The sequence below is a fragment of the Euwallacea fornicatus genome, chromosome 34 (assembly GCF_040115645.1).
Source record: "Euwallacea fornicatus isolate EFF26 chromosome 34, ASM4011564v1, whole genome shotgun sequence".
Lineage (NCBI taxonomy): Eukaryota > Metazoa > Arthropoda > Insecta > Coleoptera > Curculionidae > Euwallacea > Euwallacea fornicatus.
The window spans coordinates 868337-885168 of NC_089574.1; the positions used below are offsets into that span (position 1 = coordinate 868337).

At 35.0% G+C, this 16832-nt stretch overlaps 3 protein-coding genes across 20 annotated transcripts in view; 2 read left to right on the forward strand and 1 right to left on the reverse strand.

Moving 5' to 3' along the window:
- Positions 1–279: 279 nt before the first annotated feature.
- On the forward strand, positions 280–3833 carry LOC136348611 (uncharacterized). Of its 3 annotated transcripts, none has more exons than XM_066299579.1 (10): positions 280–1197; positions 1275–1374; positions 1452–1573; positions 1632–1725; positions 2186–2334; positions 2387–2489; positions 2768–2925; positions 3076–3214; positions 3286–3714; positions 3769–3833. In XM_066299579.1, the coding sequence occupies exons 1-10, from the start codon at positions 748–750 to the stop codon at positions 3789–3791; spliced, it is 1767 nt and encodes a 588-aa protein (XP_066155676.1). In that variant the 5' UTR covers positions 280–747; the 3' UTR covers positions 3792–3833. The 3 variants fall into 3 exon arrangements, with proteins under 3 accessions (XP_066155676.1, XP_066155677.1, XP_066155678.1); XM_066299580.1 differs by having other exon boundaries at positions 3313–3714; XM_066299581.1 differs by having other exon boundaries at positions 3319–3714.
- On the reverse strand, positions 3823–8562 carry PGAP3 (Per1-like protein PGAP3). Of its 2 annotated transcripts, XM_066299586.1 has the most exons (7): positions 8189–8561; positions 7841–7992; positions 7624–7776; positions 7372–7496; positions 7174–7313; positions 4543–4747; positions 3823–4064 (listed from the first exon to the last, which is right to left on the reverse strand). In XM_066299586.1, exons 1-7 carry the CDS (start codon positions 8310–8312, stop codon positions 3983–3985), a joined length of 981 nt encoding a protein of 326 aa, XP_066155683.1. In that variant the 5' UTR covers positions 8313–8561; the 3' UTR covers positions 3823–3982. The 2 variants fall into 2 exon arrangements, with proteins under 2 accessions (XP_066155683.1, XP_066155684.1); XM_066299587.1 differs by lacking the exon at positions 7624–7776 and having other exon boundaries at positions 8189–8562.
- Positions 8563–9504: 942 nt separating this feature from the next.
- RhoGAP19D (Rho GTPase activating protein at 19D) overlaps positions 9505–16832 on the forward strand; it is a 167166-nt gene continuing 159838 nt past the window's right edge. For 6 of the 15 annotated variants that reach the window (XM_066299548.1, XM_066299559.1, XM_066299554.1 and 3 more), the window contains exon 1: positions 15162–15491. In XM_066299548.1, coding sequence (XP_066155645.1) covers positions 15477–15491 — 15 coding nt within the window. In that variant the 5' untranslated portion in view covers positions 15162–15476. Of the gene's footprint in view, positions 9790–9846; positions 10088–15154; positions 15492–16832 lie in introns of those variants that run through there. The other 9 variants (XM_066299562.1, XM_066299563.1, XM_066299566.1 and 6 more) reach the window with 4 other exon arrangements.

The following is a 16832-nucleotide window of genomic DNA, read 5'->3' on the forward strand; positions in this document are numbered from 1 at the left end:
TCAGATGCATTCCCGTCCCATTTTCGCTGAAAGCCGTAGGAGAGATAATTTTATAGGTGCAATATTGTATTTTTATTTCGCTGAAGAATTGTTGAAAGTTTTAAAAGAATTCTTATACTTACCAAAAAAAAATTCAAGTGACTGTGACAATAAAATTAAGACGACTTAATCTGATTTGTTGTTTTGTTAAGAAACCTTTGGATGATGGTCGAGTCGGTAAGTATTATTATAGGTTGTGCGATATCAGTGGTATTTGATTACTGCGAAGTGTCCAGAAGAATCGATTATGCGATCTTTTGGATATAAAAAGCCTTTGAGGAAGTTTTTCGCATTTAGACCAAATTTCTGCTCGCTGTTACGACTAAGGAAACCACAACAGGAGTGGAGTTCTTTTGATTGTGAGCAATGACATCCAGCACCATTGCTTGGACGTTCGAGACACTGAAATTGGTATCAGAACTTTTACTGATAGAAGTTCTAGCGGTAGATTAATCTTTTTTGTTTTATTTTTTGCACTGCTGCATTTTACCCTGAGATAAAAAAAAATCGTCGACGGCATTAAACCTTGTGAGGTCCTTCTCTCACTAGCACGATCTGACTTTAATTAGTGATACCTGTATACTGTGCGAAAGCGCTATGCAACTCTTCAACCTAAATGAAGATTTTTGGCTCGTTTTTGACACATTGACAAAAATATTATTTTGACAAGTTAAATTTAAAGACTCTCGCCGCCAATATGGTGTTCCTATGATGAAAAAGAATAATTCCTGGGTATTACCAAATTCTCTAGACAAATTCATTAGCAAGCAATGGACTAGAGTTAAAAGCTCTTCGAGTAACAAGGTGAAATGGATGGACAACCCAGACCAAGTTATTGAGGAAGGAGAAGAAATTTTGCCGAAGAAAATCAATTATTTATCCTCAGATAAGAGTTTCTACTGGTGCTTTAAAAAGGATGGTTTCAATGCTGGCAAGTCCAGAGAGAATTTAACTAACATATTGAAGAATTACAATGAGAAGGTGTTGAAGAATATTATTGCTATAGTCGACGAAAAGCAGATAAAGAAGCATCCTTGCCTCAATAATAAAAAGAAATTGGTTAATTACGTGACCAAAATTATAGTTTCTAAACCGAAAAATCATATAAGGCATTGCAAATGCCAAATAGGTCATAGAAGAGTTTCTGAGGTCCCTGAGGTAAGTTTGAGACATTGGAAGGAGATTTTCGCAAAAATAGACTGCGTATTAGATTCTTATAATAAAGTGAGTTGCAGATTTCCTCAGTAGAAGAACCCAAAATTCAGAAAAATAACAACAAAAGTTCAAGTGGTGATACGATTTTAAGTCACAAATCTACTGCCCTTAAGGCGTCAGGTAAAAGAAACATTAAATGTTGATGATTTTGACTTTCTTTGCAAAGCGTGTTTTTCAATTTATTCTCGAACATATAGCGGAACGTGTCACAACCAAGATTCAAACAGATTCATGGAATCAAATTGGATCTGCAAGCAATTTTCCACGAAATGAGCCCAAAAATGGAAAAACTGTAGCTACACAAATGTCTGCTAATGAGGTACACTTAAGAAAGTTTTATTTTTGAATGCTTAATTTTCTGTTGTTGGTTTTTCGAGACGCCGCTAAAAATCCATGAAATCGGCCCTTCTAAAAAGGAGGCAGAATCTATTATGTCGGACGTAACAGTTACGGAAATGACTTCGTCTTCAGGTTCGTAGTACTGATGTTAGTGATGTTGATGTAACAAACTTAGTGATGTGTGAATATTCATCCCTCCATAACCAAAACGTTTTTGATCATATCTCTATAAACTCTTGTTTTTATTTTTCGTTAGCTATCTCTTATGTTATTTTGTTTTTTTTTTATTCAGAGAAGAACATCGATATTTTTCCCGTTTCCTGCAGTAGTTCTTCATTAGCTTTGGTGGTGTGACTTAGTTATCATTTTCTCTTGCACTGATGGTAATGCTGTGATCTCTTCCATGGGCATTTCGCATGTTATACATGACAATTATTTCTAGGACAAGTTTCTGTCTATCTGATGGAGATTGTACTGATGTCTATATTCGAAAACTTTCTCCAATTACTTTCAATCCTTAGCCGCCCCAATGAGAAAAAAAACAAATAATCTTGAATTTTCGGTTCTCTCTAAATAAACTTTCACTTTCCAGTTGGTAAAACTTCAAATAAGCAAAATTATTTCAAAATGAGAAATGAGCCTCAGACCAGACGAAGCACTGAACCTAAACCTGGACACGCTACCATTGAATATGTGCACGACAGTGAATCTAGAAGCCAAGTGAAAAGGGGAGATTGTCGGGTAAAGGGAGTAGACCATTTATTATGTTTTATACCATTTACTACATCGGTAGACTTCGCCGGACTCAAGTACACCAATCCGCGTTTCCTCTCGTTCCTCTCAGGAGGAATCCAAACTGAGTTACAAAGATGTTACATCAAAAGTAGACGAAAAAGGTAATAAATAAAATACAACTTAATAAATTCCTTCCTTAAATTTTCCTTTCTTATTTGAATCGTGGAAATTATTGAATGAAATAATAAACTGTTTATGAAATAATTGTATTATCGCAGCAAGTTTGAAAGAAATGCGGATGGTTTAAAGTCCTTTTTCGTCCTCAGCCATTGCACGCTGCTGAACGAATTTGATCCGATGGGTATCGATTCATCTTGGCTTACGGATATTGGATAAATGGTCGTAAACCCACATCCGCGTAAATGAATTTTTGTTACAGCTAAAGGTCTACCAAGGAACGCAAAAGGAAACACGAAAAGTAAGGATGGGATAATTTGTAACAAATGCCGACGGTTGAAAAGGGGCTACGATAGCGGTGGTCGCAATAATATCATTGTATCTAACTACCCGCAAAGTCATGGAACAGTGCTCATTAAGGTGCATACATAAATTATATTAATCCCAACAGAAGTATTTATCAATAAGCAACATATCTACATGGCCCGTTTTCTCTCAATTATTAAGGGTTTCATATGAGTCTGATATCGATGAAAGATATGCAAAAATGTCTTTTATTATTTCATGCAGATGCAAAGCAAGGACACAAGCCTGCAATTCGACAAAATCATGGCCGAGTTAAACCATCAAAAGAGCGAGATCAAACGACTAAACGTTATGTACCAGGAGATGGTAGAGAACAACGGATTGCAAAAGTTCCCACGGAGTAGTAAGTATTACAGTAAAAAAAACATTAGATGTCTTCCGTTGTGGGTGCGGTTGCGGCTTCAAAATAAACAGGGCGCCCTCGTGATTGCGACCTTCGAGCCACAGGGTTACTTTCGGCGATCTACGAGGGTGAGAAACGTCCCAATTCCATTCATCAAGAAACCAGTACGGAGTCGAAACAGGGGCATGTGAGTCTATTTGGGGACAGGCCCAAGGCAAGCAGTGACGAAGATTATTACAAAGAAGAGGTGCAAATCTCGAGACTACAACTACAGGACAATTGCGTGGATGCCGACATTGAAGTTGACACTAGCGAACCACAAATGAAGGAGGCGAAACGGAAGTTTAGGAGCCGGGTGTTGGTGTGGCTGAAAAACTCTTGGATTAAATTGAAAAATAGGAGTGAGGAGTGTAGGAGAAATTGTAACGGGAAGGAGGCTAGGGTTTATATTAATCAGGTGTTCGATTTCTGCCAGAATACTGCTATGGGTACCTGGAACTGTAAGTGTTCATATTGCTTGCATATTTATTAAGGCGTACCATTTCCAATTTTAGTTCTTAAGAAGAAATTCCATTGAGGGTTAGGACAAGCAATAAATGAAATGAGTGTTAATAGAAAACGCGAGTAGTTTTATTTATGTGCAATTTCGTAGGTACTCAATACAGTCACAAGTAAGCATTATTTCTCAATTGCACACGAGAACACTCTGGTAACATCACATTTTTTGAACAAAAACAATTGGCTCCACTTTGGTCTTTTCAGCCTTTTTCACCGGATTTTCGATCGGTATTTGTCGGCAGCTGCTTCGATCTCCGTTTTCCTCAGATAACAACAATCATCAATTGCAAAACTAAAAAGATACAAACAAGGGTCAAATCGTTAAATGAAGAATCCAGCAGAGCTAATCTAACAGCATCATCAGGATTAGTTTTGAGGATATTTTAAAGCAAATAGCAACACAGCGTTGTTCTTTTGTTTTTTAAAACTTTATGCTAATATAACAGTAGAGGCCGACAGACCTTTGGATGAGAAATAAAAAAAACTAATTTGTCAATAAAAAAGCGTTTCCTCCGTTTTTAAGTAGTGGAGTGTGGATGAGGTGATAAACCCTTCTTTGCCAAATGGAATTTTGAAATTTTTGCCTGTAAGGCAAAATCAACTGAATCTTGAAATGTTCAACTTAGCAACGTTGACTTAAACACTCTCTTGTATGTTCATCAAACCATATTGACGAATTTGTTGTCCAATAATAATAATAATTTTTCAGACATTTGGCACATCACCAATTATGGGATTCTTGTTTGGGATTACCCTGAATGTATTCTTACCTGTATATCAGTACAACTAACGGTGCAGTTGCTAAATGCCATAAGGAATGACAGTCAAAGACATAAAATATCGGTGGTTGATCGATGATTTCCAGCATAAGAACCAGTCCAGTCATTGCTACGTATACCGAACATTTCCACACGTAAGGTTGCTTGTTTCGTTTCAGCACAGCCCAAATAAACCAAGATATGGCTGTTATGGTTCCTACAAATACTAATTTTTGTCACGGAACAAAGGAACCCACCATTCAAGCTTATTGACATTGTTTGAGATCAGTTTGTATTGTAATGTTTTCTTAGGACTCTGCATGGTAGAATTGCTTGGAAATTATTTTTTAATTACTAGATCAGCAAAGGTGTAACTTAAATTGCATGTCGAAATTTAATAGGAAAATCTCGCTTGATTGACTTAATGCCCGCTCGTTGAGGTCTTGCTAAACTGCATGTAAAATAACTTCTAATCAAAGTCAACAATTAGTGTGTCTATCAATTACAGAGGTGCTCCACATAGCTGTTCTTATTTTAACCGGTGGTTAAAGTTCAGATTGAAAAACATTTCATATGCCTGTTAATTGGTAACTGACAGGTTCTGACTGATTTTCGTTAAGGCATTTTTGATTGTAAAATATTCTGATTTGGAAGGAGCAGCAGAAGGGAAATAGTGATAGAGAAAATCTGGCCAAGTTACCAGAAGTTTGGACCTAAAGGGTGTTTGTTATTCTGAATTAGTTTAAAACTGTGAATGGTGTGCAACTTCGCCCCTTCAACAATCCCTGCTTGCATGTGAGGCGTTATTTTCAAAGAAAATAGTAGAAACAATGAACAATTCAAACTAAACATATTTGTTTTTAATTCTTGAAATAATACGTTTAATTGTCTGGTAGGCCTTAACAGTTCAAAAATAAAATCTAGACAACTTTTAAAAACGATATTCCTTAAAGGCAATGAAATACGACAGTACATTGGTCAGTTTTGTAGTTGTTAAAGGATGTTTCAAAAAAATCTTAGTCAAAAATGCTGTGGAAAAATTGCAAACATATGTCGTAACTTAATTCATATAGTTTTCATATGTAAACAAAAAACATATCAAAATGAAGTGTATAACATTTATTAAGCTTCAATTACGTTTGTCGAGTGCCTATAGGTTTGTGAATTTTGTAACGACGATGCTTGGTGAAACACGTATGTTGTACCGAGTACCGAGAACTTTGCAATTGCAAGCAGTGAGAAGCTATAACTTACAAGGAACTAGTTGTTAAGTTCGCTCAACGTACAAGACTTTTTAGGATAAATTGATGACTAGGAAAAATAACATGAAATTTTAGAGTTTTTATTAAACATGTTGAATATATCTATTGTGTTATTAAAAACAGTTCAAGATTCTTCTAACAAGTTGCCCTATCAAACGAGAACTGTTGTTCTGTTGTCACAACTGTACATTACGTCTGTTGATATTATCCATATCATGTTGTTCTCTATGTACTACAGAAAGGACTACTGCTCATTTATCATGATGCACTTTTTGAAAGAAAAAAAGCACCATATCTCGTTTATAGTGCAACGATGTAACTACCTGTAATTAGATAAACAAAATGAAAGACCTGGTTTAATAAAATTGTGTTCTTTCTTAAACAAAAATTGGTTTTATTAATCTCGTACCACTGAGTGCCATCCGCACAAATATGTTACTTCGTCGACCGCTGGCAGCACCCGTCATCTATTAAGGACTTTTTTGCCTGGATGCACAAATTTGTTGCATTTTCATTATCAATCCCTCACTAAAGTCGGTGGATTGAGAGCACACTTAAGCTTTCAAGCAACCCAAAACTTAGAAATTCGGAGGTGCGGCGCCTGGGATGTTGGGAGGTCGGCTGATGGGACTACAACGTTCAACCCGCTTATCGAACAATTTTCATTTAGTTACATAATTAACTGTCTAGCTCTATTAGCAGAATATCTATCCTTAACCCCCCCCCCCCCCCCCCCCAAATGTTTTCTATGTAATGCTAAAAGCCTGTTCGTAGAAACCTCGGTAAAAACTGACACGCCTTGTACAGTATTTTTCAAATATTAGCTCCGTTAGAGATCTTGTGCACAGCACGGGATACACGGATACTTAAAATAAGGCTAAGTTACGCAAATTGCAGCCCAATAAAACGTAGCACTGAAATGTGAAACATTTGAAAATTTTCGGAATAAAAAAACTTATTATTTCATTACAAATCTTGCAAAACACTACTATAATGACACAGGATGTTGCAACTTAGATTCAAGGATTAAATAAACTAAGGAATGTTTTATATTTTACAGGTGGATAAAAATTACCTCATATTACTGTGGTTTTCAAAATATTTCAATGCGTTTTTAAATCTTAATCTTTGTATTTTGACGATGTATCCGTGGATATTGATCCCCTTAAACACAATACAATATTAAGCAGCTTGAACTTTTTTCATTATCATATTTGGTTATTGAGCTGGAGTTATAATTTAAAATTAGTGTGATTTAGGAATCATATAATATGTTGATTTTTTTGAGATGTAAAAAATAGACATGTGGCATTGAAAAAATATTTTTGCTCTTTTCAATAGATGCGAAAATCAATAAAAAACAAAAAGATTCCTTACTTACCAACTAAAACATTAAGTTGCATATTATATTCATAATCGAACCTTCCCATACTCAAATACGCAGTGTGGTTGACGAAAAACGCCAAGAAAAAAATAGTTAGGATGATATGCAGGAATCTGGGAAAGACATATCTAAAAATCCTAAAAATGAACATAGTTATAAAATATGTATATGCACTAAAGGGCTTTTAGCACTCACCTGATTTGCATTACATAGCAATTAACTAATACTATCGAAAAAGCACAGGCATAGTCTAATAATTCAGTCAGTGGAAAATCCCTGGCATGGAATATTGCTGACCAGAACCAGGCATTACAACATATCTAAAACAATTATTAACAATCTTAAAAAATAGATGAACTACCTGACGAATTTCCTTTTAGACTTTAAAAAAGATGAATGATAGTTTCCCTATTAAAAGCTGCCAACAATGATATACCAGCTTCTTACCAAACAAAAACCAAACCACAACCAGTACAATGGACTATCCGATCTCACTTGCCTATGGAACTTTTTTATCATCTTCAAGTGAACAATTAAATTTAGCAAAGAAAAGGCAAAAGAAGCGGGTTCTTGAATCCCAAATAACCTTATAAAAGGCCACTGCAATAATATTTTATCATAGTTTAATGTACATTGAAGTCTTCATATTGAAGTAATTAATTACTTTTCCGTGGAACTGTGGAGTTTTCCAGTTGCGTTGGTGAAACGATTCCACTGTTTTCCACATACAGTTGTATTTACACTCATCCAAACAAGACCACGCTAATGTTTTTAAATGAACTGCTTGATGATGGTCTGACACAAAGACTGTTCCATCTATAAGCAATATAAGAATTTTATGTTTAAAAAGATATAAGATAACCAATAAGGAAACTAAACTGGGGTGTTTTACTGTATATAACTGAATTAAAACTCGAAAAATATTGAAGAAAGCTTCTTAGAAATCATATAAAAATAATTACCCTCTTTGCATTTCAAAGTGTACCTCATTATTGAAATTAGTCCCTCTTACCTTCTGAGCAATTTAATATTTGACACCTATCCAAACACCTTTGATAAACTGGAGACCTGTCTCCAATTGAGGCAAAAGCCACACCTACTGACACAATAACTAAATAAGTTATTATTTTTAACATTTTGTTAAACTCTTTAATTTGAATTTTGAATATCGAGCAAATAAGTTTGTTTACGTCCAGAACCGCAACACGCTTGACCGTTCAGCATCACCGTCACTTTTGACAGAAAAACGGTTGTTACTATCCTGAAGTGATGTGGGGTGCGGTACCAGTGGTAAAGTAACAGAACAGCACAATCCCTTTTAATACATTTTCTTAAGCAAAATAGTTATATTTTTATTAAAGTAATAATTAAACTATGATACAATTGCGGTCTAACCATTTCCAAATCGCAATCAATTTTATTACGACTTAAAATAAGTAGTGTTTCTTTGCCATCTGTTGAGAAGCACAGGCAGGCTTCAGTTTGCATTATTAAGCGTGAGAGGGCAGTAGCGATACAAATACAAACAGCCTTGCAATTTTTGATCACTTTTCAATTAAATATTGAGTCAGTTTACATCAGACGATCCTGTCGGAAACCTGATGCAATTGAATCAGTTGTTACAGGGCTGTTTTTTTTCCTTGTTATTTTACATCTAAACAAGTTACGATTTAAACATAATTTGACTTTTAAGTAATATCAATAGGTTTGTTTCAATCGGCGAGGAAAATTTCTTAAGGGTTGAACCACTCAATAAAATATCTTTTGGTGGATGTGAGAAGTGTTGAAAATTTTTTCTGGTGTTATTTGACAATGTACATGTATGAAATGGCGTTAGTGTGATTTCTATGTGACGTTTCGGTTTTATTTTTTAAACATGAACATAGATGTTAATATTATTTTTGGCATGTATTGAACCTTCTGAAGACCATACTTTGTCCGGCTAAGGGAAAAAAGAAACACATTATATAAAAAAAGGTTAAAAAGATAAATATCTTCTTAATAATATGTAAAAAATCGTCTTTGTTATATACGTACGGGTTTTCCTAAAAATAAGACGCAAATTTAAATGGATATTGTTTGGGCCAAAATGAGAAAAAAAATCATATGAATGTATGTCCGGAATCGCTACTGGTCTTTTTGAAAGAATTCGACAGTCATTTAGAAGAAATTTATATTTATGTTTATAGGTGATCATAGTCATCTTTCATTTTTTTAAACTTTTTAGAATTTTCTTAAATTGCGAATGGGTGTTTGTGTTCGCGTAAAATAGCAGATGCAAACGTAGCTAATACAATTTCAAAGCGCTCCCATCGCCATCTTTCAGTTCATGGTTCGCGTTCACACAATCGCGTTACCGTTGGTTGTGTGAGACAACGACGTGTTCCGAGCGAGACGCGAGTATACGAATAATCCGAAAGCGCTCTTGCCGATTGCACCGATGACGAGCCTCTGTTCGTTGCTCGCGCTGTATTTCTCAATTTAAATCGGTTTTTCATCGATTACGCGAAGTGCGAAAAGTGCATTGAGTGAAACTGTTCATATATAAAGTGACCAGCTGCCAGGAATGGATCCAATCATTACGGCGAAACTTCTGTGAGCTGCTTTATTTCCGTGAGTAAAAAAGCGATTCGCTTCTCTTCTTGGTTATGTTCGGACGTGTGTTCATCGTGAAGGTGTCTTTTGTTTTTTTGCGCCATTGTCATAGCCGTTGTCTCCTTCCAAGATAGGGCAGTAGAGAGAGATGGCACATTTAACGTATGCCAACACTTTGTCGGAAGAGTGTTAAAAACCAAAACAGCGAACATATCCGGATGATGGTTGTTTATATCATCGGACACAAAAGAAGGTGAACTGAAGTGATTTCGTGTTTAATACACAACCTGTGTGTTCATATGTATCGGAAGTACTGGTTAGTTATTGTTTAATATAAATCTGTTATTCTAGCGAATTCCGGCAATTATTGGTCAACAGGTCGTTTGTTGTTTATTTTTGAACCGGTCATTGGCCCTTAATGCCTTAAAACTGTTAAAATTTCTGCAATTTCCTCACTTTCTGATCCTTAAATTCGTGTCAAGCATTAATTAATAATAATTTCCTGTAGGTCAGTATTTCATTGGGTTTAAGTTGAATCTGATTTAAATAAGTACCAAGTAGATACCTGTCAATCAATGAATTAATCTTCATGCAAAAATACCTTTCAAATTGATAATAGGAAAACTTTGGGCCTTCTGAAACTTCTCTAGAAACAAAATTCACAGAAAGTTTTTGAAAAATAACTAGTTATATTTTGAAGTTGGACATTAGATCATTCTAGCCACATTACTGGACCATTTGTCCTAATGTCATGTTCTCTAAATTTTTCATTCAGGTGCCTTACTACAACCCTTGCATAACAGAGAGGACCCCATTGTGTTGGAAATAAAGCTATGATAGTTGGTTTAAATGTTTTCTAAATCTATAGAATATTTTATTCTCTGTGATCAGATTATACCTTGAGTTTTATTTATGCTTAAAAAATTTGTGGTTAGAGGATCGGTCTTCTTCAGGTCACCCTGTAAAAGACGTTTTTGAATTTTTTAAATAGTAAATGGTAAAGTTGTGATAGAATGAGTTGCTTAGCTAGAGTTTCAACATTCAATAACTCCTGTGGCCTGTAGGTGAAAACCATGGGTGCAAATATTTAATAATAATATATTTTTGAAAACTGCTCACTTCTTAAAGAACTTAAGACCTCATTGTATCTGTTATAGCAAATCTGATTACAATTTGATATATTGAGAAAATTTTACTTTGGAAATGATTTTTAGATGTTTGCAATACAAAATAACAAACATAATTCCACAGAGAAGGACACTTCAATGGGTGTCCCTACATAAGGAGTGTATTTGTTATGAAGTTCTGAGCAGTTACACTTGAAGTAAAATTAGTGATTTTGAAGTGACTTCTCTAATATTTTGCCATTTTGGTACATATTTGTGTGAGCTATGTCTCACTTAAGAAATCGCTGTACATTTCATCAAGAAATCATTGAAAAACCACATAAGATTAATGAAATCACAAGTTCTAAGAATTATTAGATAGAATTTACAAGAAATCAAAATAAATTATTAGAAATCTCAAGAAACGTACACATATTTCCTAGTAACAATTTTTGGCAGGTAATCTTTGTATCGAAGAAAATTTGGAAATGGTTAATGATTACCCTAAAATACCTACCTTTTAAGAACTTGAAATAAATTTCATCAAGAAGTCTGAAGAAATTATTGAAAAACTAAAAGAAATTTAAGGAAATCAGAAATACCAATAAATCTAAAGAATTCATTAAAAATTACAAGAAATCTAATAAAAACATTAGTGGCCCTAAAAAATAAATACTTGTTTTCTGGTAATCATTCATGATGAAACATTTTTGAAAACTCATAAAATCGTGAAAATCCTTACCCTTTAATAATTAGGACACAAATTATGAAAAACTAAAACAACCTTCAGGAGTGTGTATGTCGGGTACGTGAAAAATCCTTCAGGTTCGTAATTGAATTTTTGGGTTTAGATAGGAATGCTAGTTAGGTAGATATACTGAACAACGCGAAAGCGAAAAAAGCAATACAGGGTGTTGAGCAGAATAAGTTTTATGACGTTAATATAGGCTTAAGAGAATAGGACTATTACTTACAGAAGGTAAGTGATGACGTCCGTTCTAACATGTCGTCTAGCTTACTTATGGCAAGTACTTTTCGCTAGAAAAATGGTTGTCTGTAAACGAGGCTTTAGGTTGAAAAAAATCTTTAAAATCACCTTTTAGTCTATATTCATAATCATCTCTTCAAAAAGAACTATACAAATTTATATATTTTTTGTAAACAATTTTTGTTCCGTCGAGCATAATACATATGGTATAATTTTCATATAATTCTACCTCATAGGTTTCCGGCATAACAAAGGGATCATCATAAGTTATTATTTTACCAATCAAGGTCACAAATAGTAAACAATAAAAATTAATGCTCGATCACTGTTTATAAGCCTCCGGCAGAACAATGTCGACACATCGGTCCCATCGGGTCAAGGATTGCTATACTTTGGGAACGTTCATGATGGTACTGTAACGATATTATTATGTAGATGTCGCCTGTGCTTACCAAAGAATGCTAAACAGGGATTACTCATGTTTGAATGCCGAGGTACAGGCCCTAAACACGAATCTCTTTTTTATAGGGTGATCCTCACTTAATAAGCCAAACTTCATCCATACAGTATTTTTGTAGAGATATTACAATTTGGCTAAATTTTCCAATTTCACCTCTAGCTTTGACAGCTTTTGAGATGTTTTTTTTAAGGTTTTGCATTCATCTAGAATGAACCTATTACATGGATTAAGTAGTTATTCGCATCTACAAAATGATATTTTCCATGGCGTTAGAACCCTTTGAACACCTCACTCTTTTGTAGTACGCCACTGACTATTTCTTTCTGACAAATAGAATTAACTGTCCAACTTGGAAAGTTTTTCACTCTCTTTATTTTTCCTTTTTTTTTTGGTTAAACATGCAATTCTTTATTAAAAAAATATTATTTTTTTGGATTAAGTACTAAAATACAGCATGCAAGGTATTGATCAAAAATATAGTTTGGTATAAATATATATTTCAGATGAAAATAATTTTAGAATGGTGTAGATTATATAGTAAAATTGAGCTATTGAAATCGTTTTAAATTAAACAGTGAATTCGACTTTTGAGAAAAAAATAGGGAAATGGAGAAAATGGAGGGCAATAGTGGATCTGAGCTCTTAAATAGTTCTGTTCTGTAGGTTCTAATAACTTCTTGTTTGGTCTCAACTGACTAATGTAAAGGTTTTAATTAAATGTCTTAAAAACTGTTAGAGTTATAGGTAAAACTGTAAAAGAAAATTGGGTTGTATAAGAAATTTAGCCAAAACTTAATATGTTTGCAGAAAAACTATTGGCGAAGTATTCCCATTATGTGGAGATCATCCTGTATAAAGTCTTGTATGCATAAAGAAGTGGGCATCAGTCTGAAAATGCGGAGGCGGTAGAGAAGTTCCTCATCATATTTTGGGGAGTAGACTTGTCGAAATGTGAGTCTGAAACAATGAAAAACTGAGGAATTACGAAACTGTCTGAGTCAGTGGAAAATGGCACATACAACCGGGAATTGCTGTTTCTTAACGTTTGTGTCGCTTGTGTAAACCATGCAGATGATTAATTGGTCGTTTCTCTGATGTTCGTTGGCCTGGATTTTGGGTAACACTTACAGAAAACGCATAGAAAAAAAAACCTTTAAGTTAAATAATTCATGTGTTGTTGTTCTCTGTTGTGACTAGGCTGCAAATCAACTGCCCACATAAAAGACATCTGTTAAGATGATAAATTAAATTTAGATTGCCAAAAGAGGATTGTTTAATGCGGAACCAACTGTAATCGGTATTAGAATAGCACGATCATGAAGAACCGGCGTAAGAGCGTCATTTTCTATTTTAGATTGTTGTTAAGATACTGATTGAGCACATGTACCTACTACGTACCTATGTAAGAAGGTAATTTGGTACATGGAGGTTTTGATTGGGATTTAATTTAAATTGACGCAAAATTAGGTTAATGTTTAGAATAGTTTTTGGCAATATTACTGAAAATCCGGAAGGGAAGCAAACAATGGAAATATTATTTGTTTATTGATAGTCTTTATCTGCTAAGCTGACAGCATTCGTATTATGCTTTAAACCTGAAAGGGGTAATTCGAAAAGGATCTTTTCAGAATTTTTGCTGGAAAAATATAATGAGAGAACCCAAAACGGTTGATGGCCCTCTATCAGCTTTAAATAAATACGATTTTTGGCGTCTATACAGTCACTCAAAAAAGTATCCGTACAGCCGGAAAAAAATTCTGTAAACCGTAACTTTTGACTGATGTTGTTCAAATTTTGTATAATGAAAATTCAAACCGAAACTCAATTTGCGTAATTGAGCAACTTTTGAAAATTTAACCTTTAACTCCGTTTTGAAAACTTCTTGTGCGGTGGAAATTTTTCAATGTGGTTTTAACATTCTTGTAAAGGGGATTTTTCTTCATATATCCTGAAAATTTGATCAAAATCGAACAACAAATAAGGGAGTTGCAGCCTTCCAAAAACGTCAAAGAGTGACGATTTTCGCGCAAAATGACGAAACTTTGACATTTTTGACGACTTTAAAAAGCTGCAGCTCCCTTATTTGCGGTTCGATTTTGATCAAATTTTCAGGATATATGAAGAAAAATCCTCTCTACAAGAATGTTAAAACCACATTGAAAAATTTCCACCGCACAAGAAGTTTTCGAAACGGAGTTTTTTTTAAACGCTGGAAAGCACTCTAAAAGTTAAATTTTCAAAAGTTGCTCGATTACGCAAATTGAGTTTCGGCTTGAATTTTCATTATAAAAAATTTGAACAAAATCAGTCAAAAGTTACGGTTTACAGAATTTTTTTCCGGCTGTACGGATACTTTTTTGAGTGACTGTATATTGGAACATCGGATAGGGACCTTCTTCGAACAATGTTTAAAATAATTTTTTATTATCTTTGTAGTCGGGAAACTGACCATCATAAGCTTTAAATATAATTATTACTCACCCTGAAAAGCGACTGCGGGACGTGAGATTTAGTGAACAATTTGGTCCCATCATGATGGTTCACCTAGATGCAGTTTCTTCCTATCTACTTTAAATTAAGTTTGCAATTGTCATTATTCTGGAACAAGCTGACGAAACGACAATTATCTAACAGAGTCAACGCAAGTAATTTAGGTAATTAGTCCCTCACATTGTCGTGACTCACCCCCTAGAGTGTTGTGTGTGTGTGTATATAGGCGAAATGTCAGGTGTGTGTTGTGACGAGTGAAATCCGGTTATTTCGGTCACTTCTCGAAATAATAATTATTTTTAAAATTGGCTTCCACCGGCATAATCCTCAGTCTTTTTTTCGGTTGAAAACAATGAGCCCATTTTATGTAGTTGTCATGTCGAAGCCGAGATGAAATTTTTTTACTCGAGACGAGAACACGAACAAAATCGCCCGGAACGAGGTTACCCAGTTTTTCTATCATCCGCGATGCATTCCATTCTATGCAGTCGAGTGCGGTTACATCATTCTTAGTGCATTTTTACGACATTGTGTGTGAAACGTGCGTTGATTTGCGGGTAATGTTATCTAGCGCTTGCGGTTTGGGCCTTAACGTCCGGAATAACGGCGACGGTTGTGGTCGACGAGGGCGATAGAGCTGGCTTCCTGGCTAAGGCCTCGGATGTGGATTAAAAAAGTAAGATGTTTATATGATTGCCCAAATTACTTAACTACTACTTTACTCGTTATAGTTATTATTATTATCATTTAGGTAATTATACAGGGTGTTTCCTAACTACGTGTAAAAAATTTAAAGGCGTAATCCTCGACTGATTTTGAGTCAAAAATGTCTAATAAACATATGTCCGCAAATGCCTCGTTTCCAAGATACAGGGTGTTGACTGAAAGACGTTGAAAAAGGTTTTAAAGGTTTCTAAAGGTTTGGTGGTATTTACTAATTTGTTTATTGTTAGTTTTTTTTGCTATTTCCACTACTATAAACAAGATAGTCAGTGTTGTTTTGGTGTTTTACTCTCTAAAGTGAAAGAATTTAGTTCTGTGTCCCAAAAATCAGATTATACCTCAGTTTTGAAAATTTTTCAAATGCCTAATTATACCAATCAAGAAATGGCCAATATGGTTTTTGTTTACGGCCTTGCTGATGGTGAGTGTTTGGCAGCGAGACGCATTGACATGGAAAGGTTTCCAAACCACCAAGCTCCCAACCACCAAACCTTTAAAAACCTTCTTCAACGTCTTTGTGATACAGGATCTCTTATGAAAACTCCAGGAGGAGGAAAGCCAATAACACGTCGAACACCAGAAGTGGAGGAAGAAATCTTAAGACGTATTGAAGAAAACCCCGGAACAAGTACTCGTAAAATAGCTGCCGTTTTAAATATTAGTCATAAAGTAGTGTGGACTGTTTTAAAAGAGCAACAACTTTACCCGTACCTCATACAAAGAGTACAAGCCTTGTTGTCTCAAGATTATCCTCCACGTATTCAGTTTAGTCAATTGATCCTACAAAAAGTTGCATTAGATCCACAATTCCTTTCTCGTGTATTGTTCACGGATGAAGCGACGTTTTCCAGAAGTGCAATTATATCAACTTCCACAATAATCACATTTGGGCTGATGAAAATCCTCATTCAATTGTGGACGAGCGGTTCCAACATCAATTTTCTCTAAATGTATGGGCCGGTATAGTTGGAGATCATTTGATTGGACCCTACTTTTTGCCGCATCATCTTAATGGAGAAACATATTTAAATTTTTTGCAAAATACTTTATCAGTTTTACTGGAAGAAGTACCTATTGCGCAGAGGCTTCAAATGTGGTTTATGCACGACGGTGCGCCAGCACATTTTTCTTTACGCGTTCGCGAGCACTTAAATGCAACTTTTCCAAATAAATGGACAGGCAGAGGTGTCCCAGAGCCTAATTAGTCGTGGCCAGCAAGGTCCCCGGATTGTAATCCTCTGGACTTCTACTTTTGGGGTGATCTGAAGAGACTTGTCCATGCTGTCCTAATAAA